Raw genomic sequence first — 27,264 nt, forward strand, 5'->3', positions numbered from 1 at the left:
AGCCAGCAGCTGGTGGTAAGAAAATTAGCATGAGGAAAAAACTTGCTTGATCTCATCCTCACAAATTTACTTGTTGTTGATGTACTTATCCATGATAGCACTGGTAGGAGTGATCACTGCACAGTTCTTGTGTAAACAAAGTAGAGTCTTCACATTGAGGACACCCTCCATTGTACTATGTGGCATCACTCATGCTAATTGGAATAGGTACAGAACAGATCTAGCAGCTCAAAACGGCGTCCATGGGACACTGTGGGTCATCAGCAGCAGCAGAAGTGTGTTTCAACACAATCTGTAACCTTGTGGCCTATCATATCCCTCACTTGACTATTACTATCAACCCAGTGGAAAGCATTCCACTTAATTGACACCCCATTCATTGCATTAAATATTCACTCCCTCCAACACCAGCACACTGACTGCACTGAATGCCACCTAAAAGATGCAGTGTAGCAACATGCTAAGGCATCTTCAAAAGCACTTCCCAATCCTGAGACCTATACTGCCTAGAAGAGCAAGGGCAACAGGTACATAGGAACACCACCTCCCAAGTTCCACTCCAATTCGCACGTTATCCTGACTTGGAAATACACCACTGTCCCTTCCTCACCTCTGGGTCTAAATTCTGGAATTCCCTATTTAACAGCATGGTGGCTATACCTATACCATATGGGCTGCAGCTTACCACTACCTTCTCGAGGGCAATTAAGGATGGATAATAAATGCTGGCCTTGCCAGCAATGGCCATCTCCCAAGAATGAATTTTTCAAAAAATTCAAGTGTATGAAAATACAAAAATGTAAGGCATAAATTGAGAACAGAATCTTTGCTAGTGTCAGAGACAAAGCCTCAATTTGGTAAAAATACAGGAACTACATTCAATAATCACTGACCAGTGTCTATTGTATTTTATGAGTATTGAGGTTAAGTGTTTTCCTGATGGGATATGGCTCCTCTAGTGTTTGAGATCATTTTTTTGGATCAATAGTTTCATATAGTGCAGCAATTTAGGAAAACTCTGACAAGAAGTTATTGATATTGGTACTAGAATTGGTATCAAGACAGCTTTTGTACTGCAACCTCCACAAAACCTGCTATATGTTGAGAAACAGACAAAGACATTTTTTTAAGAATGTGCTGTGGAAAATGCATGCAAATGATTTCTCTCCACATTTATGAAACTTGTATTTAACAGTATATTCTACTAAGCAAGGTCAATTCCTTTAAATTTTGTTCGTGGCAAGGTTGTATAAACTACATGGCAGGATTGCAGTATCAGGATACTGGTGGTTATATCATCATAAGTCTAATCTTCAATAGAAATCATGTCTGTATTATCACTGGGAACATTGACTCAGTTCACTTTCTCTCTCTAGCTAGTGTCAGGTGCATGCAGCAAACATCGAGCCCCACATATCCTAGGTTTGTACCTGTAATTACCCACATTATCGTTTATTCTTAACCTTGTAATTAGGGAAAGGTGCAGGGCACATTGCCACCACTTCCCCAAAGGGATGGAGATTGAAAGAGCGAAGAAGGCCATACAAATCCTGTAAAACATCAGTGTTTTCACTCGGCTCTTGCTACCTGAAGTGGATCACCACTATAAATTAAAGGTTCCAGAAATTTGTCCTTGATTCTTTTTCTGACGTAGAGGTGTGCTTAGGAAAAGGGAATCCTTTCTCATTACCACACTTAAGTATCAATGTAGGTTATGTGCTTGAAATACAGTAATAGAGCCTGAACCTACAACTTTTGACTTGGAGATGAGAGTCATACCAAGCTGGCACTCAAAGATCAAGTGTGAATATTGATTCTGAAGCTTTTGCAGGCCCTAACGCACCTCATTGCTGCAGCCTAAAGTCTTATGTAATGCCTAGGTGGTGGGTTAAAACATCCACATGGCTGCACACCACCAATGCTGGGAATAATTTTGGAATGTGTTTGGAGAATCTTCACTGCAGTTAAGGTCTCCAGTTAATTAAAGGCTTTGATGATGTAAACGCCTACAGTTTTAAGTGGATTCTTTCAAAAGGAAACTAGAAGAGCACATGAGAGGAAAGGGAATAGAATGATATAGTGAAAGGCTGAGAAAAGACACCTAGAATGGCAGGAGCCTTGTGGAGTGGAAACAACCAGCATGGGCTAGTTGGGCTGAGTAGTCTGCGTCTGCTTCTGTTTCTGTATTCTATATAAAGTGGTCTCCCAAATGCCTTGACAGCTTTATAGTCTTATTTTTGAACACACAGCTCCATTTTAAAATGAACGACATTGGACAGTGTATTTGTATGTATTGGCCTGCATTGATTAATTAATTACCTACATTATATTTTATTCTTGACCTTTTGTAATTAAGGAAAGGTGCAGGACACATGCCACCACTTCCCCAAAGGGATGAAGAGTGAAAGGGAGAAGCCTTGAGTTTTTGCCTAACTCCTGGCATCTTCTTACCCAACTCTTGATATGAGGTTGCTTGCTTGTCCATCCTGTTGATTTTGGTATGTGCAAGGTGGTAATTGTGGGGTGTGGGGGAGAAGAATCTGCAGGACAGTACATTTCAACCATTAATTAGTTTAACTGTTTGTATCCAGTTTCCACAAATCAAGTTTATTAGATTTTTTTCACGTTGGCTCACATATTTTGCAATGGGAACAAGGTATAACTACATTAGGACATGGTGTCTGGACCTTCAAGAATATTCATGGTTCATGAATAGTACTCAATAGCAGTCCATGTTTGTCTGGAAAACTACCATTTATACAATTGACTGTAACTTCAAGCTAAATCATTTACAGACAATACTGTATTGTTGAAATATTATCTAATTCTATTTTTTCCTAAAGCTGCTCAAAAGAATTTGCTAAATGGTAATATTTATCAAGCAAATGTTAAATGTCATTTACTTGGCTTATTTTCTTCCTTAGCCTATAGATGCAATGCATGACAAGGGAATGCCGGACGAGATGCATTATGGTCAGATGAAAGGCATGGGAATGAGGGCTGCTCATGCTGGAATGGGACCACCTCAGAGTCCTATGGATCAGCATTCTCAAGGTATGTTTTATACATATTTGTGTTAATCTGAATAAAAGCAAAATACTAAAGATGCTGGAAATCTGAAATAAAAGGAGTGCTGGAAAAACTCAGGCCTGGTGGCATCTGTGGAGAGAGAAATTTTTGAGTCCAATATGACTCTCTTTCAGAACTGAAGAGAGGTAGAAGTGCAATGGGTTTTATGCCGATTGGGGAGAAAAAAAAGGAGAGGATCAAGTAGAACAAAAAGGAAGGTCAAAGATAAATTAGAAGGTGGGAGAGATTAAATGAAAGATGTCGTGGAACAAAAGGCAAAGGGAGATATAATGATTGTAGTAAAGAAACGAGGCATTAGCCTAGAGTAAGTGCTCGTGGCAGAATAAAGCACAGCCCTGTGCAAAAGTAAAACATGAAAACAAGGTACGGGCTGGCACTTGGCAAAAAATAAGAATCAAAATAAGAAGACAGAGTTCATGGTCTGAAATTATTGAACTCAGTGTTGGGTCCAGAATACTGTAAAGTGTCTAATTGGACAATGAGGTGCTGTTCCTCAAGCTTGCATCAAGCTTCACTGGAACATTGCAACAAGCCGAGGACAGAAATGTGAGCGCGAGAGCAAGGTGGTGAATTAAAATAGTGAGCAACCGGAAGGCCAACACAAGTAAACTTTGCATTGTGTAAAGGCATGGTCTCACTTAATGTATAAAATGATGCTTACACACAGTATCATTATGTTTGAATTTTAAACAATTCATTTACTATGGACACAATTTGACTTTTATGTTTTTGGAAAGGTTTTGAATGCAAACTGGATGGTGAATTTAAGTAAAATTTCAATTAAACATAAAATCAAAGCTTTTTTTTTGCTTCAATAAAGGCACCCAGCTGCCATACGCCATCATTTCCTCATCACCCTAATTTGAATTCTCTTCTAAGAAATGGAGTTTAATATTTGGATTTTCTCAAGCAAACAGTCTCTGATTGTACTCAGCTGTGTTCTGTTGATAGTTAGAAAATGTAAGCCTTCGTATGACAGTTGTGTGAGAGGGAAAGATAGATGAGATATACTGGAATGAGCCAAAACGCACATTCTGTGCTCTACAGTTCTGCCAAATGCTTGGTTCTCCTTTCATAGTGATGCCAGGATTCCATCATCTCAGCCCAGTTCTGCCAAATCCCAGGATCGCCCAAGTACTGCTGAATACCAGGTAGCTACCTCCAGCTGGTACATCTTGCATACCATCTTGCTGTGGATCCTCAGCTTTAAAAATTAAATATGCAGTGGTAAAGAAATATATCACTTCTAGAGTTTTCTCTGAATAATGGACAAAATGCAGAATTCAATCCCCAAAGCTGTGACAACAAAATCTCTGAAAACCATGGAATTCAGTCATCATAATTCGGTCTTAATGTTATGCTGCAAATGGCATAAATACTCACTTACTGTAAAACAGTGTTTCCATCAATTTGCTGGGAGAAGTGCCATAGGAGAACTGCTGTTGCATCCATACCTTGGGATAATTTTAAATGCTTGTAATTACAATATCATATTCTGATGAATTGTCAGTGTCAACAGTCACCTTGTTTTTGAACATGTTTGCAAAATTTATCCCAGTTATATTTCTGGATAAAATGGTTCTACACTCTAATTAGTTCTTAGTTTTCTGCTTCCTTTTTATCCTTTCCTCATCGTGCCACTGCCAGACAAAGAAATGATGTTGGTATCAGAATTTGCAGTGATCCTTCTTCTAAGACTAGGATAACTAATATATTTTTCAGTGTGAGGGGTGGGCGGGTATGTGTCAGTCACTAATTGAAGGCAGGTTGTTAGTGGATATATAGATTCCTGAGTGGTGATCATAAATTAATATCAGCCATAGCACATATGGCTTTCTGTAAACCACTCAGATATTTTTTTATTTTCCTCAATGACTGATTTGAGTCAGAAAATTAGTTTAAAAATACTAATTTTTTCCCACCCCTTTTGGACAGCCATGCTGAGAGGCTGTGACCTGCCATGCATAATAATTAGGACTAGTAATTTGTTATGGCATGATCTTCGCTGATATATCCTGTGATTTTGCACAATCTGCTATGATAATATCCACTCCTGTTCCCACCTCTTGTAAATAGATTGGAATTCTACTTTTTTTTTTTTCTTCCCCTACTCAATTTTTACTTTATCCTAAGAGCAGTATCTTTTTTTTTAAAAATCAGCATGTATAGTGTTTATTTAAACTGCCTTTAAGTTCTCATTTGATGTTAAATGCTTAGAGGTATTTCTGAGAACTGCAATGAGGTGCTAAATAAATGCAGTTCTTTTTCTTTAACTATGAATGTAATTTAAATTGCAAAATTCTATTGATTTAGAATTAATTAGCAAAATACAAGCTGTGATTTTAAAAAGTGTTATAAAAAGAAATTCTAAAAACATTTATTTTCAAAATAAGGTGTGTAATCATTGTGGATATGTGCCAAATAAAAATTATCCCCAAAAGAATGTTTATGAGGAAAACCCAAAGATTCAATGTATGATTCTATAATGTACTTGCAGCCCTTCACAGAGTTTAACCAGAACCCTAGTTTTAATTTAATGTGCTTGGCAGACCAGGTGCATTCACGCTGGACGCCTGGTTTGCACCCTACTTGATTTTCGGCTGCATTGAAGTTGAGTTCTGGCTGACTCATTAGCTTTCAAATGGGGCTGATTAGCTTTCAGTTCCAGAACATTTTTGGTGTTCTGCATTATGTATTTTAACTGTCTTATCATCTGAGACAGGTTCACCTATTGAAGATTAGCTTAGGTAAGCTGTTGCCAGTTCACCTTCAATGTATCAAATTTCATATAGTTGCCAAGATGGTTCCTCATCCATCCCATTACATATCCCTAAAAACACGCACATGCACAATTCAGTAATACAGAATAAAAACCCTCAGACATGCTAATTTAACTTCTCCACTTGCTCTTCCTTTCTACTCCCTTATCCAGGCTCTACCCAAAAACAGCAGCCTTGGCCCTGTTCGTGCACAGCAACATTTTTGCCCTTGTTCTCCATGGTCTAGCTAAATGTGAACCTGAAACATAAGGCTCAAACTGAAAATGGACATTTAACAGACCAAAGACACGTGCAGTCAATTAATTCTCCCCTCGCCCCCTCTCCCACTCCGAAGCAGCTTCCAGCTACTCCATACTCCCTCACTTCTTCAGTTTCACAGCTTTTCTCTTGGTGTCCACTCCAATTCTCTCAATTCTTCAGCTTTGCTATTTTGATTCTGATTCCTGTAACTCTATTCCCATTGTGAGGATGACTGGAGGAAACAGATATAAGTACTAGGAGCAAGTGACAGCCAGCAATTAACTGCAGAGAGAAATGTGGAAGAAGATAACTGATAGAAACAGGTGGAAAGAGTAATCCAGATATAGGAACAGATTAACAGAGAAAGGTTAAAGACACAATTAGATTGTAATAGAGTAATACAAAGAGCAATACAACCGTAGGTACCCCAAAAACCCTCTTGACGAGGCTTACAAGCCTGGGGTTCCTGAATATTTCTTCCAGAAATCACAAAATGGTTAAGAAGTAGAACAAGTTAGATCTTGGCTTGCCCAAAATCCACCCCTTACCTCTAATCTCTGGTGAGTAATTGAATCCTTTGAGACAACTGCAAGACCTTGATTGGTGAGTTCAGTTATTGTGGGTTGCATACAGAACAATGCACTCCAAGCCTAACTACTTGTGAACAATATCACAGATCTTCTAGTGTAATATAAAGATAATGGTACAATTAGTTTGTGTTCATCTTTGCATTTAGAATCTGGTCACAAAAATATTTTTCTGTGCAGGTTATCTATCTCCTCATCCATCTCCTATGAGCGTACCAGAGCACGTTCCCAGTCCAATGTCAGCAGGTGGCCCTACTCCTCCTCAGATTCCACCAGCCCAGGCTACACCAATGTTGCAAGGAGATCCTCAGGTTATGAGCCAGCAGAACAGAGGTCCTTCACCTTTCAATCCAGTTCAGCTTCATCAATTAAGGGCTCAAATTCTGGCTTATAAAATGCTTGCTAGAGGGCAACCGTTACCGGATAACCTGCAGCTTGCTGTTCAAGGAAAGCGGTCACTACCGAGTATGCAACAGCAAGTAGCCCCCATTGCATACAACAGACCACCCAGTAAGTATGCATTTTGTTATTTCTTTCATATGGGGGAAAACAAAGTGTCTTTATTCTAAATGTATTATCAGATTTTTCAAAACTAAAGCAGTTTGAATTAGTCTAGCATCCAGGCAGTAAAGTTGTTTATGAATTGAGGGTTGTTTACTTGCAGTAGGAAAAGATTTTTCACTTATCTGACTTAAAAGTTGAAATCTTGAGTTCTAATAATTGAGTTATTCAGACATTTGACGTTTGGATAGCTAGAGACGTTGTGTTCAAGTTGGATGTTGAAAGCAGTTGGCATTGATTCATTCTAATGCAAATTGGATAGATTTCTTGTGAACAAAATTTTGGGATGCAGTATATAAATATTTTTGAGACATTATTTAGTAAGTGTTGCATGCTCGGAAGGAAAAATCTGGGTTTGGACCTATGATTCCCAAAGCTCACCACCAGGGTTTTCATTGTGTCGTTCATTGTACTTTGTAATTTAGGAACTAGATGGGCCATGGGTTTTTTTCCTCACCTAGCAATTTCTACATTCCTACTAATCTCAGCTTTTGTAATGGTGTATAGGGGTAGTGCAGGTAAAGTTTTCATAACAAAACTCAGAAGGCATGGAGCTGTGCAAGAATATGGGCAAGGGATACAAGCGAAAAATAGGGGAACAGCACTGGAAGGGCCTCGAACTCTCAGCATGGTTAAGTTTCGCAATTGTAATTTGTGGGGAGCAATGTTGCCTTTCCTCCCATTTCAGCGGGATTGGCTCACAATGTATAACTTGAATGGTGGGTCAGGTTTGCTGCCATTCACTTTACCAGTCTTGGGCTTTCTGCTCTTCAGAAAAGGTCCCTTTCCTCCACAAGATCTTACATTTGCTTAGTGTGGGAGAAGGGTTGCAAGGTGTACTCCTTCCATACCTCTGCCACCCATTTGGTGTTATGGGTGGCTGGGATGGGATGGGGGGAGTAGTGTAAACAGATACCTTTTCCTTCACCAGACCCCAACATTGCTCTGAAGGAAGTTCTAGCAAATTCCAATTCCAGAGACAACTACAGGAGGTAATATTGGTCTGAGAATTCAGAATGATTTCTGATTCAATGCAGAAAAACATTTGTGATCCTTGACTTTCTGTTAAAGTGATGGGCAATGAGCAGTATAGCTCTTGAATGGCAGACATATACTCTTGGCTGCAGTAAGGAAAGGGTGGGTTGGGGTGGAGTGGGGGGGAAGCTTGATGTGGGGGAAGATATCAGTGAGGGAATGATGTGGGGGAAGATATCAGTGAGGGAATGATGTGGGGGAAGATATCAGTGAGGGAATGATGGCTTTCACAGAATATCACTTGGTCTCCGTTTCCATTCGGTTTCAATTTCATTCCTCCTTTCATTTCCTGTTTGCATTGTTCTGTTTCAGGCTGCCACTTTATCTGTTGGCTTTTCAAAGACTGTTTAACGCAATTCGCATATAAACTTTACTTTCAACTTAATTCAAAACAATTATTGATTGCATTATTCTCTGCTACATTTAATGGATACAGGGAAATGTAAATAAGACTTAAGATTTTATTTGGGACTGTCATTTAACATTTGATTTGTCCCACTGTTTCAATTTGTCATGTAATATTGCATCTGCTTAACTGCTGCCAAAGTTATTGAAAATATGAGACCACTCCTCATTTTAAATGTAGAACAGATGCTGATGGAATACCATTGTTGCTCTTTTGTTGGGGCTGTGGTAGTGGTCAAGTTGATCAATGTTAAATGCCAACATTTTTTTGGTGCTGCTTAAACTGCTGGGACATTTTGCAGAGTTTTATGCTTGAAATGTAACCTGCTCATCCATCTCAGGAAATTAAGGCCAGCAATGATGCAATTGTGCCAATTCCATTAAAACATTGAAATGAACAGCTAGAGAGGTTGGATTTGTGTAAGTTAGCTCTTAATTCCATGGAATTGAACTTGTCCAGACAAAAAAATGTATATTTTGTATTGAGATTTTTATTAAAGATTCATGGATTTTACATACTGGGCCGTAACCTCTGACTTGCATCAGAAATCGCTGGCCCGCAGAAATTAGAAATAAATACCTACCTAACTGGTCTTGAAAATAACGTTGACACTTCCGTTCGTCAGAGCTGCTTTGGGCCTGCATCAAAAGAATCCTCGGAGGCCCCAGCAAAGTCTAGCTCCAGGGTGTTCAAGGGGGCCACGTGCCCCTTTTTAATGCATGAGCTGGGGTGGGGTGGTCCAGGGTGGGGTGGGGTGGTTGGAGGGGCGGGGTGGCCGGGGGTGTGTTGGGGGGTGGGGTCCTGGGGGTTGTGGGGTGGGGGCGTTGAAAGCTCAGGGGTTGGTTGGGCTGAGGTCAGGTGGGGTGTCCAAGGTTGGAGTTGTGTTCCACGGAGTCAGTATGGGTCTTTACAATAGTTATTCAGAAGTTAGAAGAGGTTTCAATTCTTCTAACTTTTTCTGGGGAACTATTGGTATAACCCTGGTAGAACCATCTGGGTTGCGACTTAATTTGCATTTTCGAATGGTTCCCAGCGCAGCGCAATTGTCCAGAGGAAGTGTGCACTTCTGGGCAATTGCCATGCAAACCTTTACCTGGGAACCTGCCAGAGGGATATCCCAGCCCATCTTTGGGGTACACCTCAAATCTAACGCTGGGTAGTGCAGAAGATACGGACCATTATAATACACTAAGAAGTTTAGAATTCTCAAGGTCAAACAGTTTAAAAATCTGGATGTTATTCTGTTACATATAGCATTACTGACCTCTTATTGGAAGTATTAGCCTCTTTTAAAATGTTGTTATTGTGTGATTTGTTACTGATTGCATATAAAATACTGTATAGCCCAGCTATCCAAAACTGCACGGAAGAGTATTTTCACAGTTTGATATTCAAATATACCTGTATGATTTTGCTGTGGAAATAATCTTAAGTCTAGTGTTTAATTTTGATTGTTTGCAATGAATATAGAGGGCCTTTAGTATCCAAATTTCTTTCAAAATAGCTGCATGTTTCTTCTCTCCTGATACAAACAATGACACTTTTAGAACTTTGCTACTGTCATGTTGTCACTGCTAACGGGAGAGTATTTGGCATCGAGGAGATGGTGGTGGAGTGGTAAAGTCACAGGACTAGTAACCCAGAGGCCTAGACTAATGCCCTTGGGACATGGGTTCAAATCCCTCCACAGCAGCAGGTGGAATTTAAATTCAATTAGTTAAAAATCTAGAATTGAAAGCTAGTCCCAGTTGTGGTGACCCATGAAACTATAATCGATTGTCATAAAAACCCATTTGTTCCACTAATGCCGTTTACAGAAAGAAATCCTCCATTCTGTGACTCTTAACTGCCCTCTGAAATGGCCAAGCAAACCACTCAATTCAAGGGCAATTAGGGATGGACAAAAAATGACCTCGCCAGCGACACCCACAACCCATGAAAGAATACATGTTAAAAAAAATGTATAACTTGCCTTAAAATGCAGGAATTAAATGGAGTTCAAATGATGAAACTATTTGAATAGGTGGTGTTTGGATAACTTGGATATATTGGATTGAGTGTAGTTATCAGTCAAAATTACAAGGATGTTAATCTATTCACAAGCTCCCTTTCCTTTTAAAGGATAGTCTCCATTCAGTTTTCTGGAGGATGTAGTAAAATTTCAGGGTTTAGGGAAGCTATGTTATGACTACTGAGCATTGTAGGGGTCTATTTCTTGTTCTACACTGGAACAACTCAATTAAGGTGTTTTTGAAAGCAAATTTTAACTTTTTTAAAATGAGAGAATTGGGGCCTTGATGCATATGCCATTGTTTTCTTTACCAGTTAATATAGCACCAATTCCTGCAACTGTCGAAAGCTTTTTTTCTTTGAGTAGTTGCTTACAGCCATGATTTCTAGGGAAGGGACACCAAAATGTTGCCAAGCCTGTAAATTTAGAAATTTCACTAATAGTATGGCAATTAAATTTGATTAATTTCATCTTAGATACTTCTATAAGGTACTGTTAAACTGTACATTTGAAGATATTGCCAATAATCTTCTTGCCATTGTGGACCTTGCAAGTGTTAATTTCCTGAAAGAGATGAACAATTGCAGGTAACTTTGAGGATAGATTTCTATTTTTTTTCCTTTTGTCTTGGAGAAAATCAAATTAGGAGTTAAGGGACCAGCCCCGTAATAAATTTGATCTGAATTTTTAAGTAATTTATCCAGCAAATCAAATTAAATAATTTTCTACTTCATTACCGTATTATACACAACCTTTCTCTCCAATTTTAACTTTAACAATTGCATCCCTCCAAGAACAAAGGCTGCACATTCTCATTCTACAAAATGTAGGCACCATGGTAATCCCTCACTCACACCAGTACAAACTAGTAAAAAAAAATACTTAACACAAATTTTATTCATAATCCAAACTTGGCTCCAATGACTCCCTGTTTTTCATAAGTAGCATGATGCAACCTGCCAGGCTTCTGAACATTTAAATACATCTTCTGGCAAATTACTGGATAACAGTTGTTTACATTCCATGGAGGCTTTTTATTAAGCAGAAGAATTCCTAGGATCGACCCACTTTTTCCCCTTTCCTTCAGTAAATACCCCTAAAAATTTATCTACTAAAGTTTGTTAGTGCGCTGTCTTAACAGCAAACTCCCAGAAGGAACCATGTGCTGATCATCTGCTCTCTGCATATATGGATTTCATGACTACAATCCCCATGACTATCAGCAGCAAAGCTGCTGGGGACCTGACTCTCCCAATTTGTATTTTTGTTTGTGACCATTTTCCTAAGCAATATGAAAACACAGCAGGAAATGTGTTTTTGGGTAGGGGTAATTTTGCAAAAAGTTACTTTGTTTCACTTCTTTCTCCTGTAACAAGAGCAAAGGAGGAAAGTGGGAGCAAAGTGGGAGAAATAGTATGCAGAGAAATTGGTGTGCAATGAACAAACTTCTGACCTCCATTATGGTTGTGCTGCAACTCCGGGAACAACAAAGGAAGGAAAAGGAAGGGACTTGCATTGGGGGAAGATGGAATGGAGAAGGGCAGGCAGCGAAGCCCTGACATGATCTGTTGGGAAGTGATATGAAGAAGAGAGAGTTCCTTTTTGAGCAGGGGTGAGAGAAGGGGATAGAAATCCTGTTTGGAGATGGATTATGTTGAGGTGGTGACTGTTGAGTGGGTCTGTATACATAATGAGAAGGGAGACTGACAGATGCACTCACAATCTGCAGGAAAGCAAAGAGAAACCCTGTTGCAAGGGATACACATATTTGGCACTATAGGAGGTGGCATGAATGGTTGCTGATGGGACTTGGCAGTTCCAATTAAAAAATGCTGCATCATATATAATATTTTGAAACTGGACTTTTTCCTGTAAGCATGAGTCTACTACTATGTAATTAAAGGCTTAGTTCAGGCGGGTCAAATCCTAATTGTCTAAATTAACCAGTGTCATTGAATCTTAGCTGAACCTCGGAGTATGTTTCCCTGAGGTATCCTATTTTTTTTGTGCTTGTTTTTGGCTACTTGCCAGCAAACCTATTTGTGTAGTTTTTTTTACATATATAGAAGTGTAGGTAACCAATATTTTTAGATTAAATTAAGATTTCTACCTTGTTTTTTCATGTCCATATTGATCTAAATTTGGATTTCGCAGTATTTTCGTGGCTTATTCAGGTACCTAAAATGTTGTCTTCAGGGAGCTGTGTGGCTGCGAGCAGCATTTTCATGTGTACTTTAGAAGTATGCACTTTTGAAAATGGAGTTTGATACCTCAATTTTGCATTTTATAAAAGTGTGAACACGCTTTTTTGAATATGGATATGTGCATTTAAAAAATGACAAAAATACATTTAAATATCATCCTATCTGCCAGCAAGTATACTTTTGATATGAGTGTTACAATTAGTGATAGCTATGGAGCAATGGTGGCATATGTTTCGGTACTTAATTAGATGTGCTTAAACTTGTGTGTTTAAGCTCAGACTAGTAGTTTTTTTTTAGTTATGAACATGAGAGTTATCTAGGCATAATTATCACCTTGCAGATCCTCCATTTAAAAATGTGTAATGCATTTACATCATCATGTTTAACTTAAATCTTTCACTGAGCACCTATGTGATTTAGACATTGAAATTTCAAGCACAGAAATAGTTTGTGGCTTGACACATTTGAAATGTAGACTTGATAAAAATGTATTAAATTGTGTAGACTAAAAAAAAACTTGCTAAGTACGTGTTAAGTAAGAAATATTAACACTTGGTTCAAAGGTCACAAAACTTGTGTTTGAATTAGTTGAGAATTAGGCACACTTTACAGTTGTGAATGTTTTCCATGCGTTCACTATTTCGTAGACATTGAATGCTTTTTTCCACCTTTTCTTTAATTCTTTGGCGTTTTAACCTTTAAACTTAAATCAATTGGTCCTCGGTTTGTGGCTTTTCTCAGTTCACAATTGTCCATTGTCCCTTTGGTTTTGCCTAAGTTTCTACCAGCATTCAGCAATGGCAGACGAGTTTAAAATCATCCATGAATCAGTGCAATCTGGCAATTTTTTCAAGCACAATTTAAAAAGTTACATCAAAAAATTATTTGAAGCATTTACAGTTTATGAATACAGCTGAAAATGGGTTTATCACAAAAGTAAGCATTTTTAATCGTTGTTGAGTCTACGACTTGTAACCTTATTTTTAAAAATCGAGAATCAATATAAAAAGTTACACAAAAACATTTGTTTGATACTTTTGTGTGCAAGTCCATTTCTTAAATTAAAAGTTTTTAAAAGGTGCCTATTTGTATCCTTGCACCAAAAACCAAAAAAGGCACAATTAGTAGAAATTTGCAATGGTGATTAATTTGATCTGTGATCTTAGCCAATTTTGTAGATGGGGTCAGGTTCTTATCTGTCTATGGAGCAATGAACATGTGGAAACTGTGCCTAATTTTCAATTGATTGAAGTATAAGTTTTTGTGACTTTTGCACCAAACTTCTTGCATTTAGCATGTAACTTGGCAAGCTTTTTATTATACACAACTTTTGTAGCAATGAAGGGTTTTGTTAAACACTTTTTAATTATAATACATCTTGCTTTAAAGTGGAAAGCCTCAACCAGAATATTTCAGAATGCTAAATGACAAAGATTTCTGAACTGATATTGTGACTATAACTGCAGCTTGTGGTCATTTAATGTTTGCAGAAATTTATTATCAATATCTTAAATCAAAAATATTCTTGTTAGGATTCATGTTACAGCTACTTTTTATTGCCTGTTTTTGATGCATTGTTGGTTGGAAAATTTTCCGTGGTCCATGATTTATGAAGGGTGCCTGGAAAGTTATGTCCTTCATTTGACAATTAAATTGTAGCTGAGATTTGAAATTTTCTGATCAAATGTCAAATCATTTGAACCTGAGAGCCTAAATTTTCATCGCTTCATCTTGCACTGGGTTCAATCTTCATGCCAGCTATGGTAGTTCATGGAGGACTGACTCCTTGCCTTGCCCCATGGTTGTGGAGTAGTGCCCCTCAAGCTATATATAATCAATTGTCTCCCTCTAATGGAGAGAGATGCCTGTGGTCCTTTGGGAAAGTTATAGTCCACAATCATGAAACAGAGATGCTGAATGGTGATAGAATGTGCCTCCAATTTCTTGGCTGGGGAAGAATGATGAGGAAAGTATGAGCCAACATTTGAAGGGTTTCTGTTGATGCCATCTGCAAGATCGCACTTGGAAGCATTTATTGATATCCTGAAGCCCAAGTTTGAACATTTATCTCATCAGTGTTCCAAATCAATTTCAGGCTAATTTAGTATACATCTGTTTATTTATTTGGAAGGTGAATAAATAAGGACAAATACTAATCATCGATCTTAGTCATGAACTTTGTTCATTGGAGGAAGTTGACAAACCACCTGTAAAGCTACCAACCAACTGCTCTTTGATTCTCTCTTGACAGAGCCCGTCGAAGCTATTAGGATTTTTTGTTTTTTTGCAATGAGGTGTCAATCACTGGTGGAACTCCTATCTCTGAGACAAAGGTTTCTGGGGCCGAACCTTACTCTAGAACTAGAGCACATAATCTAGGCTGACTCGTACGCTGTAGAGAGGGAGTATTGAATCGTCTGAGGCGTTATCTTCAGACGAAATGTTAACTTGAAGCTTTCCCGGGCCGAATTTCATCTGGGTTTGGGAATCTCCGCACAGAATATTTCTGGATTTCTGACCCCACACTGCATCAGTGATGCAATGCAATTTTCAAATTGTCATCCACTAATTGGACCAGAGCTGTGTTTGCGTCACTTGGGGGGGTATCAGGTGCCGACAGGAGTAAAGCACTTGAGGTATGGTTTTAAAAGGCAAACAACAGGCATGGACTTGCTATTGGCTTTGGAAATGGGTGAGCTGGAAGAGTAGAGGGCCAGTGGTGCTTTGGACAGCCATCCTCGGACAGCCCCACGTTTTTCTGATGCCTCCCTTGAGGCCCTGGTTGAGGCTGTGGCAGAAGAGCTGTACTCTTCCTTCCATCTGGAAAAAGAGTTCCAGCAAGCCAGACCAAACAGACGTGACTGGAAATGGCCAAGGATTCCAGCAGCCTCATGTTCTTCTCAAGCCCAAACACTTTCTCCTCAAAAATCAAGCCTCTCAGCCCTAGAGATGGCAACTCTGTGCCGCTGCATGAGCAGCTGAGTTTAAATCTTCCCTTTTTATACAACTTTTTCACACTGCAGTCATGAGCACTAATGGCTCCCTGCTGTGTTGCTGACATCTATGCCCAAATGTGTCCCAGACCCTCCTTGTTCCTAGTGTTTGCCTTTTGAAAATTGCTAACTGTTGCTCCCCATACTAACGAGTTCAACAAGCAAATAATTTGAAAGTAGTGGGTTGCTGGCTCCCTCCTCGCCACCTCCTATTGAAAGTGTCAGGATCCAATGATGCCTTCAGGCACATGATTTTTTGGGCTGGCCCACACTCAAACTCGCCCTTAAGGCAATTGAATATTCAAATCCACAGGTCACTATTCGGAGTAGGACCGTTCTCTTGGTGCGCTAACTAACATTTATCCTTCAATCGATGTCAAATAAAAAAGATTAACTGATTGTTTATCTTAATGCTGTTTGTGGGATCCAGCTGTGTGCAAAATTGGTGCTGCATATGGATTAAAAATCAAGTGATTATGCTTCATTTCATTGGCTGTAAACTGCTTTGGAACATTGTGAGGTCACGAAGATGCTATATAATTACACATTCTTTGTTTTAATCTCTTGAATTGTTGGTTAATGAACTAAGCAACCTTCTATACAATGAAGCAGGGCAGTTTGTAAAACATCAGTTGAGCAAAATGACTGCAATAAATATGAATTTCCTAAAAGCAATGGTCCCATTAGTTGCTGGTGTGGCCTCCCCCAAACCCCCAACTGTCACCGCCCCAACACTAATTGACATATGAATGATAGTCATATCTATGTTAAATATCTAAAATTTACAATTTATTTAACAGCACATTGTATTAATGTATAATTTATGAATATTGAGAAATTTGTATTTTAGTGACCATGGGGTGGTTACAGTTTAAAATGTGTTTACATCATAAATACGAACATATGAATTAGAAGCAAGAGTAGGCCATTCAGCCCTTCGAGCCTGCTTTGATAAGATCATGGCTGATCTGATTGTGGCCTCAAATCTAATTTTCTGTGTACCCCAATACCTTTTGACTCCCTCATCATTCAAGAATCTGTCTAACTTGGCCTTAAAAATATTGAATGACCGTGCCTCCACTGCACTCTGGGGAAGAGAATTCCACAGACTAATAATCCTTATCTTGGAAATGTGTCCCCTAGCTCTAGTCTCTCCTATAAGGGGATGCATCCGTCCTTTCAGCATCCACCCTGCCAAGTCCCCTCAAGGTCTTGTGTTTCAATAAGATCACCTCTCATTCTTCTAAACTCTAATGGATACAGGCCCAACCTGTTCAACCTTTCCTCATAAAACAACCCCTTCATCTATGGAATCAGTTGAGTGAATCTTCTCTGAACTGCTAATGCAATTATATCCTTCCTTAAGTAAGGAGACCAAAACTGTACACGGTACACCAGATGTGGACTCACCAATGCCCTGTCCAGTTGTAGCAAAACATCCCTAATTTTCATTCCATTTCCCTTGCAATAAACGACAACATACCATTTGTTTTCCTAATCACTTGCTGTACCTGCATACCAACTTTTTGTGGTATTTTCCCCTCCTCCAAAAGTGGATTTACTAGATTTTTTTTGATCTAGAGTTAAGACTTAATATACATTTCCTAAATTTTTAGGCATGGGCATGCATTCAATGGCTGGCCAAACTGTAGGACCCTCACAAATAATGCCAGGACATGTTCCTAATGTTCCCAAGCCTTGGACAGAAGGTAAGTAAATCTTCCAGACTAATTGATGTTTTTGTACTACATATCTGCTGTAATTGTTTAGGAACCCTGTTAACTATATAAATATATTTTACTATTTAAAATTAACTATTATTAGGTCAGTTTCCTAAATTTACCTATTGGTTGATTGGTGCAACTATTGGTTTTAGCAACAAACTGATATTCAGAATAAGCTGTCATGTCATTGAGACGCAGAGTACAGAAGCTTACTGATGGCCCTGCTAAATAAATGCATGCTACATTTTAGCTGAAAATGAGTTTTAGTTGTATTCTAATTGTTATATTGATATAGCTACTTTAGGAAACTTGGTTTGTGGTGCTTCAGTTTCTGGGTTAGAATTCATCATAATAGGATGCATTTGTCTAATTGTTTTTGTTCCCTCCCTTCCCACCCACCCTCCTTCCATTAGTCCATAAGAGGTGTACATTGATCCAATTAAATTGCTCAATTTGCTGAAAGCAAAGCAGCCTTGATATGTTGTAAAATGCAATGAAAGGGGAAAGTATGTGATAGTTCAGTTTACATCTGTGCTATCCTAGGTTAGAATAATTTGATAGTTTAGTCTACTGATCATTCCTACTTCCAGCGTTATAAGGCATAGGAAGGTAGTTTCTCTTCATTTTCAATCCATGCCACCACCCTTTTAATTTTACTCCTGTACCAGGTGTACCAATTGAGACATAGCTTAATTTTTGAGGTGAATAATTTGAAAGCCAACGATTAGTTCAAGTTAGAATGGATACATTTTCTATCACACTGCATTTAAAATGGATAAAGTAATAAACCATCTTTCATTTGGCTTTAATTTTTGAGGTCAAGTTAATGAAATGGGCATTCCTAATACGCCTCAGAAAATGCCTGCTCAAGCTACTTGTGGAAGACCTTCTCCTGCACCAGCTGTACAAGCAACTCCATCTGGCCCTGGAGCCTCATTGTCGCAACAGCCTGCTGTCCAGCCTTCACCAACCATCCAACTCCATCAGAAGCAAAACCGTATAACACCCATCCAGAAACCACAAGGGTTGGATCCTGTTGAAATTCTTCAAGAACGTGAGTACAGGTGAGTTGAATTGTTAATATTGGGATCACTGTTGTTCACCAGGCATCACATCCATCTGTCTTTAATATTATCTCGTTTAGCTACATGAATCAGCTGTTCTGCAGAACTTTTTTTTAATGTAGGAACATATTGTGTACTACTAAGACTGATTTTTGCTTGTTTTAGCCTGCAAGCTTGCCTAGATGTTTTACTGGTAGTAAAAAAACTTACTGTTTCTCCTTGTATTTACTTCACTTTGAATAGCGCTAATACCATCAAAAAATTTTGAGAGTTTTGGGAACTTTCCTAACGATTCAATACCCTTCATTTGCACATTTGTTTAAGCTGAATGCTAGTGATCTCCCTTTGCAAACTGGGTTGAAGAAATCCATCAGTGTGAAGAAGCTAAATTGGTTTAATGCACACTGTTGAAAAAAAACAGAATTCCATAATTTCATTTGCATGAATAGTTCTATTGATATTCAACTTCAATAATGTTGATTTAATTTATACTTCCTAAGGTAGTTTCTCTTAAAATGGCCTTGCAAGTCCAATCATGGTTAAACAAGTATCAGGTAGGATTAAACAAAGTGGGCTTTTTATTTTAGAAGACATAGAAATGGCCTGATAAAGTCTTCAAAATTATGAATGTGTTGGACAGCATAGATGTGGAGAGACTGATTCTACTTTTGGGAGAATCCAAAACTATAGGGGCCATAAGCACAAGATAGTTATCAATAAAACAAACAGGAAAATAGGAATTTCTTTACTCTAAGTAGTTAGAATGTGAAACTCACTACCACAGGTAGTGGTTGAGGCAATTAGCTTAGATGCTTTCGAAAGGAAACTAGACGCGTATATGATAGAAAGGGGAGTGGAAAGATGTACTGAAAAGTTGAGATGAGAGATGGAATGGTAGGAGACGTGGACAATAAACACCAACCAGCACAGGCTAATTGGGCTGAATGGCCTGTTTAAGTGATGCCTGTTCTATCTAATTGTATTAGATGAAGAAAATGGTGTAGAAATCACTTACATAATATTTGAGAATATACTGTTTTAACTTCTTTAAACTTCTAAAAATCATTTATCATTAAGTTATTATGTCACTCGAACCTGAACCTCTTTTGCAAGTTTAATAGTACGATTAATCTTAATTTTCTTTTCACAAAGACTTCAAGCTCGAATTGCTCATCGTATTCAAGAGCTTGAAAATTTGCCTGGTTCTTTGCCGCCGGATTTGCGCAATAAAGCTACTGTTGAGTTAAAAGCTCTTCGACTACTGAACTTCCAACGGCAGGTTTGTATTCGTAGAATCATAGAATGATATAGCACAGAATACTGTTCACCCAATCGTGCCTTTAAAGCTATGCAATTAGTCCCATTTCCCTACCCTTCCTTCACAGCCCTGCAATCTTTTTCCCTTCAACTGTTCATTCAATTCCTTTTTGAAAGTTACTATTGAATCTACTTTCAGCAACCTTTCAGGTTGTGCATTCAAAGTCATGACAAATCACTGCATTCAAAAAAAATCTTCCTGTCTCATCTGTTTTTTGACCAATCAAATTTGTGTCCTCTGGTTACTGATCATTTTAGCACGGGAAACAGTTTTTTCTTACTCAATCGAAACCCATCATGATTTTGAACGCCTCAGTTAAATACTCCGTTGGCCTTCTCTGAGAGCAGCTAAAGTAGATGTTGGTCCCTTAGAAGCAGAAACAGGAGAAATTACCATTGGGAATGAGGAAATGGCAGAAACTTGTGTCTGTCATCTTGGTAGAAGACACATCAGCAGAGAAGAAGTACTGAAGAAACTTGAGGGACTAAAATCTGAAAAATCTCCGGGACTTGATGGCCTACATCCTACTGTTCTAAAAGAGAGAGCCTGTGCATCCACTATCTCTACAGCTTTGATTTTCCAAAATTCCTTAGATCCTGGAACAGTCCCAGCAGATTGGAAGGTAGCAAATGTAACACCCCTATTCAAGAAAGGAGGGAGAGAGAAAACAGGGAACTGCATGCCAGTTAGCCTGACATCAGTCATTGTTAAAGTGCAGGAATCTGTTATTAAGGAAGTCTTAACAATGCACTTAGAAAAGCATGATTAGAACACTCAACATGGTTTTACAAAAGGGAAATCCTGTTTGACAAATTTATTAGTTTTTGAGGATATAACTAGTAGGCTAGATAAAAAAATAGTAGGTGTATACTTGAATTTCCAAAAGGCATTCCGTAAGATGCAGTTCAAAAGGTTAATACACAAGATCAGGGCTCATGGAGTTAGGGGTGATACATTAGCATGGAGAGAGGATTAGTTAGTGTACAAAAAGCAGAGAGTAGGGATAAATGGGGCATTTTCAAGTTGACAGCTGTGACTAGTGGAGTGCTACAAGGATCAGTGCTGGGACCTCAGCTATTTATAATCTATATTAATGATTAAATGAAGAGACAGTAATGTATTTAAGTTTGCTGAAGATACAACTATGAGGAGGACACAAAGAGGCAGCAAAGAAATATAGACAGGTTAAGTGAGTGGGCAACAAGGTGGCAGAAGGAGTATAATGTGGTGAAAGAAAAGCAGAATATTTTTTAAAAGACTTGAAACTTGTTGCTGTTCGGAGAGACTGGGGTGCACTTGTACAGGCAACACAAAGTTAGCATGTAGATATAGCAAGCACTTAGGAAAGTAAATGGCATATTGACCTTTTATTGCAAGGGGATTGGAGTACAGGAATAATGAAGTCTTGTGTGGGCCTTTGGTGAAACCACACCTGGAAAATTATGTGCAGTTATGGCCTTCAGATTTAAAGAAGAATATATTTGCATTGGAGGCAGTACAACCAAGGTTCACTTGATTGGTCTCTGGGATGAGAGAGTTGTCCTATGATGAGGGGTTGAGTAAATTGGGCCTATACTCTGGATTTTAGAAGAATGAGAGGTGCTCTCATTGAAATATTCAGAATTATGAAGCAGCTTGGCGGGTTAGATAGTGCGAGGTTGTTTCCGCTGGCTGGGCAATCTAGAATAAAAGCACACAGATTCTGGGTAAGGGGCCAATCATTTAGGATTGATATGAGAAATTTATTTGCTCAAAGGATATGAATCTTTAGAATTCTCTACCCCAGAGGGCTGTGGATGCTCCAACAAGCCTGACACTGATGTTTGACCTCTGGGAAATGAGGGATATGGGTGGAAAAGTGGAGTTGAAGCCAAAGATCAGCCACAAATGTATTGAATGCCAGAGCAGTCCAGATGGGCCACATGGTCTATTGTTGCTCCAAGTTCTTGCGTTCTTATGTTCTAAGCTCTAGAGAGAACAATCCCAGATTCTTCAGATTTTCCACAAACTGAAGGACTGCATCCCTGGTGCCATTCTAAAATCTCTTCACCCTCTCTAAGGCCTCGATATCCTTCCTGAGGTGTGTTGTCCAGAATCTCACACCATATGAGAGATGGGGTCTAACCAGTGATTTATAAATGTTTCTTTGCCTTTGTACTGTGTGCCTCTGTTTGTTTATAAAGCACAGGTCTATTATAAATTTTTTGACAGCTTTCTCAACTTGTCCTGCCACCTTCAAAAGTTTTTTTTTATTCGTTCCTGGGATGTGGCATCGCTGGCTAGGCCAGCATTATTGCCCATCGTTAATTGCCCTGAGAAGGTGGTGGTGAGCTACTTTCTTGAACCACAGCAGTCCATGTGTTGTAGATGCATACACAGCTGTTAGCAAGGGAGATCCAGGATTTTGTCCCAATTACAGTGAATGAATGGTGATATAGTTTCCAGTCAGGATGGTATATGTCTTGGAGCTGGTGGTGTTCCTATGCATCTGCAGCCTTTGTCCTAGGTGGTAGAGGTTGTGGGTTTGGAAGGTGTTGTCAAAGAAGCCTTGGTGAGTTGCTGCAGTGCATCTTGTTGATGATACTGTGCCAGTAGTGCCATACTAGGTTAAATGCTGCCTTGATGTCAAGGTCAGACACTCTCACCTCGCCTCTTGAGTTAAGCTCTTTTGTCCATGTTTGGGCCATGGCTGTAATGAGGTCATGAGCTGAGTGGCTCTGACTGGAACCCAAACTGAGCATCCAGTGAGCAGATTATTGCTGAATAAGTGCACTTGATAACACTGTTGATGACCCCTTCCATCACTTTGCTGATGATCAAGAGCAGACTGATGGGAAGTAATTGACTGAGTTGGATTTGTCCTGCTTTTTGTGGCTAGGGCATAACCTAGGTAATTATCCACATTACTGGGTAGATGCCATTGTTGTAGCTGTACTGGAACAATTCGGTTAGGGGCGCAGCTTGTTCTGGAGCAAAGTCTTTAGTTCTATTGCCAAAATGTTGATGGGCCCATAGACTTTGCAGTATCAAGTACCTTCAGCTGTTTTTTGATGTCACATGGAGTGAATTGAATTGGCTAAAGACTGGCATCGGTGATGCTAGGGTCCTCAAGAGGATGCCAAGATGGATAGATGGATCATCCACTCGGCACTTCTAGCTGAAGATGGCTGCAAATGCTTCAGCCTTGTTTTTTTTGCACTGATGTGCTGGGCTTCCCCATCATTAAGGATGGAGATATTTGTGGAGCCACCTCCTGTCAGTTGTTTAATTGTCCACTACTGGATGTGGCAGGACTGCAGAACTTCGATCTGATCCATTTGTTGTTGGATCGTGTGGCTCTGCCTATTACGTGCTGCTTCTTCTGTTTGACATGCACATAGTCCTGTGTTGTAGCTTCACCAGGTTGACAGGTTTTTAGGTATACCTGGTGCTGCTCCTGGCATGCCCTTCTGCAGCCTTCATTGAACTAGGGTTGATCCCCTGGCTTGATGTTAATGGTATCATGGAGGATATGCTGGGTCCTAAGGTTACTAATTGTGATTGAATACAATTCTGCTGCTGGTGTCCCACAGTACCTCATGAATGCCCAGCTTTGAGTTGCTATCCCAATTAGCACAGTGGTAATGCCACAAAGCATAGCAAAAATAGTGTGAAGACGGGACTTTGTCTCCACAAAGACTGTGCAGTGGTCACTCCTATCATGCATCTGCACCCAGTAGATTGGTGAGGATGAAGTTTTTCCCCTTTTGTTGGTTGCTTCGCCATGTTGGTAAGGGGGTCTCTACAGGGTCAACAGGTCTGGGTTTGCTGTTGTTGTTTTCAGTGCCTAGGTTGATCTGGTTTTATTCCTTTTAGACTTTGTAGCGATTTGATACAACTGAGTGGCTTGCTAGGCCATTTCAGAGGGTGCATTAGAGTCAACCACATTGCTGTGGGTCTGGAGTCACATGTACGCCAGACCAAGTAAGTGTGGCAGATTCATTAGTGAACCGGATGGATATGACAATTAACAATGGTTTCATGGTGATTAAGACTAGCTTTTAATTCCAAATTTATTAATTGAATTTAAATTCCATCAGCTGCTGTGATGGGATTTGTACCCATGTCCCCATAGCTTGGGGCTTTGGGTTACTAGACAGTGATATTACCACCACCCTCCAGGTGTGTGCATATACCCTAGGTGTCTCTGTTCCTGCATGGTTTCTAAAATTGTAGCATTAATTTGTTTTGTTCAGATTAGGAAGTAGAATTTCACAAATCTTTATTAGCCTAAAAGATTTACTGTGAGTTGTGCAGTTTAAGCAATCGGCTAACTTTTACTGAACTACCATGATGCTCATCATGAACCTTTACATTACAATGCCAAAATACCTCATGAACCCTACTAAACTGGCTTGGCATGTATCAGACCTTGCAGAACTGCTGCAGTGCTGCTCAGATTCACCAATAATTTTAATTCCCAATACAGATTAAGCACATCATAAGCTTCAAATCTACAGCGATGTTGGAGGCTTGACTCATGTACAACATATATCTTTCATACCTTCTGAATGTTGAACCATTTTAATTTTCAAATTTATATTGTAATCAATAAGCTTCTATGGGTGCAAACAGTAGCATAATTCACATAATTGTTTGTTTTAATCTGTAAATGTATAAATTATAATTTTATATTTCCCTACTGACTGACTAACTAGAACTGCAGATGGTAAAATTAACTAGAATGCAAGTAATCTCAATGTTTCATAACAGACTGCATAAAAAAGTTGGAATTTTTGTTTTTTAAAACAACACAGCTGAGGCAAGAAGTGGTTGCCTGTATGCGCCGTGACACAACTCTGGAGACAGCACTCAATGTGAAGGCCTACAAACGTAGTAAACGGCAGTCATTGAGAGAGGCTCGTATCACAGAAAAGTTGGAGAAGCAACAGAAGATCGAACAAGAGCGCAAGCGCAGGCAGAAACATCAGGTATGCTCATAGTCTTTCTTAAAATTATGATTGGGCCAGCCGTTCGGAATAAGTAAGTAGAGGAAAATTGTCTCTGTCTTCAATTCAGATGTATTTTTGTAAAAAAAAGCTGCTGATTACCCCTTCTCTGCGATCTGTACCACCCTACTTGCAGTTTTAAAAAAAATTCACAATCAGGATAGTCCTAGCTCTTGTTTATAAAAGGTAAAGTAATTCATCACTGAATGTAGTAAATCTTCTATAAACAATGAACTACTGAACCAAATAGTGTTAAAACGTATAATCATGAAATTTGTAGTACACCCGAAGTAGGCAGTTCTGAATATCATTCTTTCCTCACCCAACCCCGATGTACTGGACAGGCTACAAACTCCTCTGAGCACTATTTTTTTGTCCACGGACAGATTACACTTTAAAAGTCATTGAACTCTCTTATTTATTTCATGAGAGTAGATGAAATGTGACAGGAGCAGGGAGGATGCATGTAGCTTGAAATCTGGACTTGGATCATAAACAACCTTCAACATCCATTCACCTCGCCAGATAGTGAAGAGAAAATCACATAATGGCACCTGTCATCCTTTATCCCTTAGTCTAAGTGCCTTAAATTGAGTTACAGTTTCCAGTTTGGTGCATGTGGCTCAGACAATGCTAAAGGTAGCCCTTCATTGACAATGCTGCATATGTATATACATGATCAATAACCTAATCTGCATCATGAATTTGCCTATCAGAAGATATTAGGTGCTCGTTGAGACTAAATCATTTGACCAATTTAATCTCCATCACAGTATGTTTGGCTACTGGCAAATTTCTGAGTCTCTCCCATTCCCACAATCATGGACTGATGATTTTGGAGCACCTTCACCTTCTGAAGCTCGGTCTCTTCCAGGGCTCCCTCACCTGCCCTTTTTCCTGTGCACTGCTCACTTCTGGACAAGCACTCACTCCCAACTAACTCAAATATACTGCTCCTCAGATCATAGATTCTTATCTCCTGTGCTGACAGCTCCTCCAGCCACAGCTGCACTTTGTCCCACAACCTCTCTCCAAGTGTTTATGCTTTTGCATTTGCAGTTTGAAACTCATCCCTACCCCTTGCTCAAGTTCATTGTTGTGAGTGACCCATTTATTTGCACCTGAATGCTTTACGTCTGTCTTCACAAAAGAGGGGGACAATGCAAACGTTGTAGTTAAGGAGGAGGAGTGTGATCTTTTGGATGTGATAAACATTGAGAGGAATTATTAAGGGAATTAGCATCCTTGAAAGTGGATAAATCATCAGCCCTGGATGGAATGTGCCCCAGGCTGTTAAAAGAAGCCAGGGAGGAACTTGCTGAGGATCTGATCATCATTGTCCAATACTCACTGGATACAGGTGAGGTCCAGAGGATTGGATGTCTGCTAATGTTGTACCTTTGTTTAAAAAGGGAGGAAGGGATAGATCGGATAATTACAGGCCATTCAGCCTGACCTTGGTAGTGGACAAATTATTGGAATCAATTCTGAGGATAACCAGTCACTTAGAAAGGCATGAATTAATCAAGGATAGTCAGTAAGGATTTGTTATGGGAAGGGCATGCCTGACTAATTTGATTGAATTTTTTAAGGAAGTACCAAGGAGGATTGATGGGGGTAGTGCAGTTGATGTGGTCTACGTGGATTTTAGCAAGGCTTTTGACAAAGTACCACATGGCAGACTAATTATAAAAATAAAAACCCATGGGATCCAGGGGAATGTAGCAAGCTGGATACAAAATTGACTCAGTGACAAGAAACAAGGTAATTTTTGATGGATGTTTTTGTGATTGGGAGGCTGTTTCCAGTGGGGGTACTGGGCCCCCTACTTTTTGTGATATGTATTAATGATTTGGGCATAAATGTAGTGGGAGTGGTCAATAAATTTTGCAGACAATGCAATTCGCAGCATGGCTGATGGAGAGAAGGATTGCTGTAGACTGCAGGAAGATATTAGTGGACTGATCAGGTGGGCAGAAAAGTGGCAAATGGAATTTAACCCAGGGAAATGTGATGTGATGCATTTGGGGAGGTCAAACAAGACACAGGATTACACAATAAATGGGAGGACATTGAGAGAGGTAAAGAAAGTGACGGACCTTGGATGAATGTCCACAGATCCCTGAAGGTAGTTGATAAGGTAGTTAAGGCATATGGAATCCTTTCATTTGTTAGCAGAAGCATAGAATATAAGAGCAGTGGAGGTTATGCTGGAACTATATAAAACATTAGTTAGGCCACAGCTTGAGTACTGCATGCAGTT

General features: G+C 39.3%; 1 protein-coding gene across 7 annotated transcripts in view; it reads left to right on the forward strand.

Moving 5' to 3' along the window:
• LOC144697282 (SWI/SNF-related matrix-associated actin-dependent regulator of chromatin subfamily A member 2-like) overlaps positions 1–27,264 on the forward strand; it is a 146,788-nt gene that overhangs the window by 18,274 nt on the left and 101,250 nt on the right. For all 7 annotated transcript variants that reach the window (XM_078569235.1, XM_078569277.1, XM_078569269.1 and 4 more), the window contains exons 3-8: positions 2,925–3,054; positions 6,878–7,207; positions 17,524–17,616; positions 18,449–18,695; positions 19,848–19,974; positions 24,810–24,983. In XM_078569235.1, coding sequence (XP_078425361.1) covers positions 2,925–3,054; positions 6,878–7,207; positions 17,524–17,616; positions 18,449–18,695; positions 19,848–19,974; positions 24,810–24,983 — 1,101 coding nt within the window. The remainder of the gene's footprint in view (positions 1–2,924; positions 3,055–6,877; positions 7,208–17,523; positions 17,617–18,448; positions 18,696–19,847; positions 19,975–24,809; positions 24,984–27,264) is intronic.

This window comes from Cetorhinus maximus, chromosome 2 (genome assembly GCF_964194155.1).
Source record: "Cetorhinus maximus chromosome 2, sCetMax3.hap1.1, whole genome shotgun sequence".
In the NCBI taxonomy this organism is placed as follows: Eukaryota; Metazoa; Chordata; class Chondrichthyes; order Lamniformes; family Cetorhinidae; genus Cetorhinus; species Cetorhinus maximus.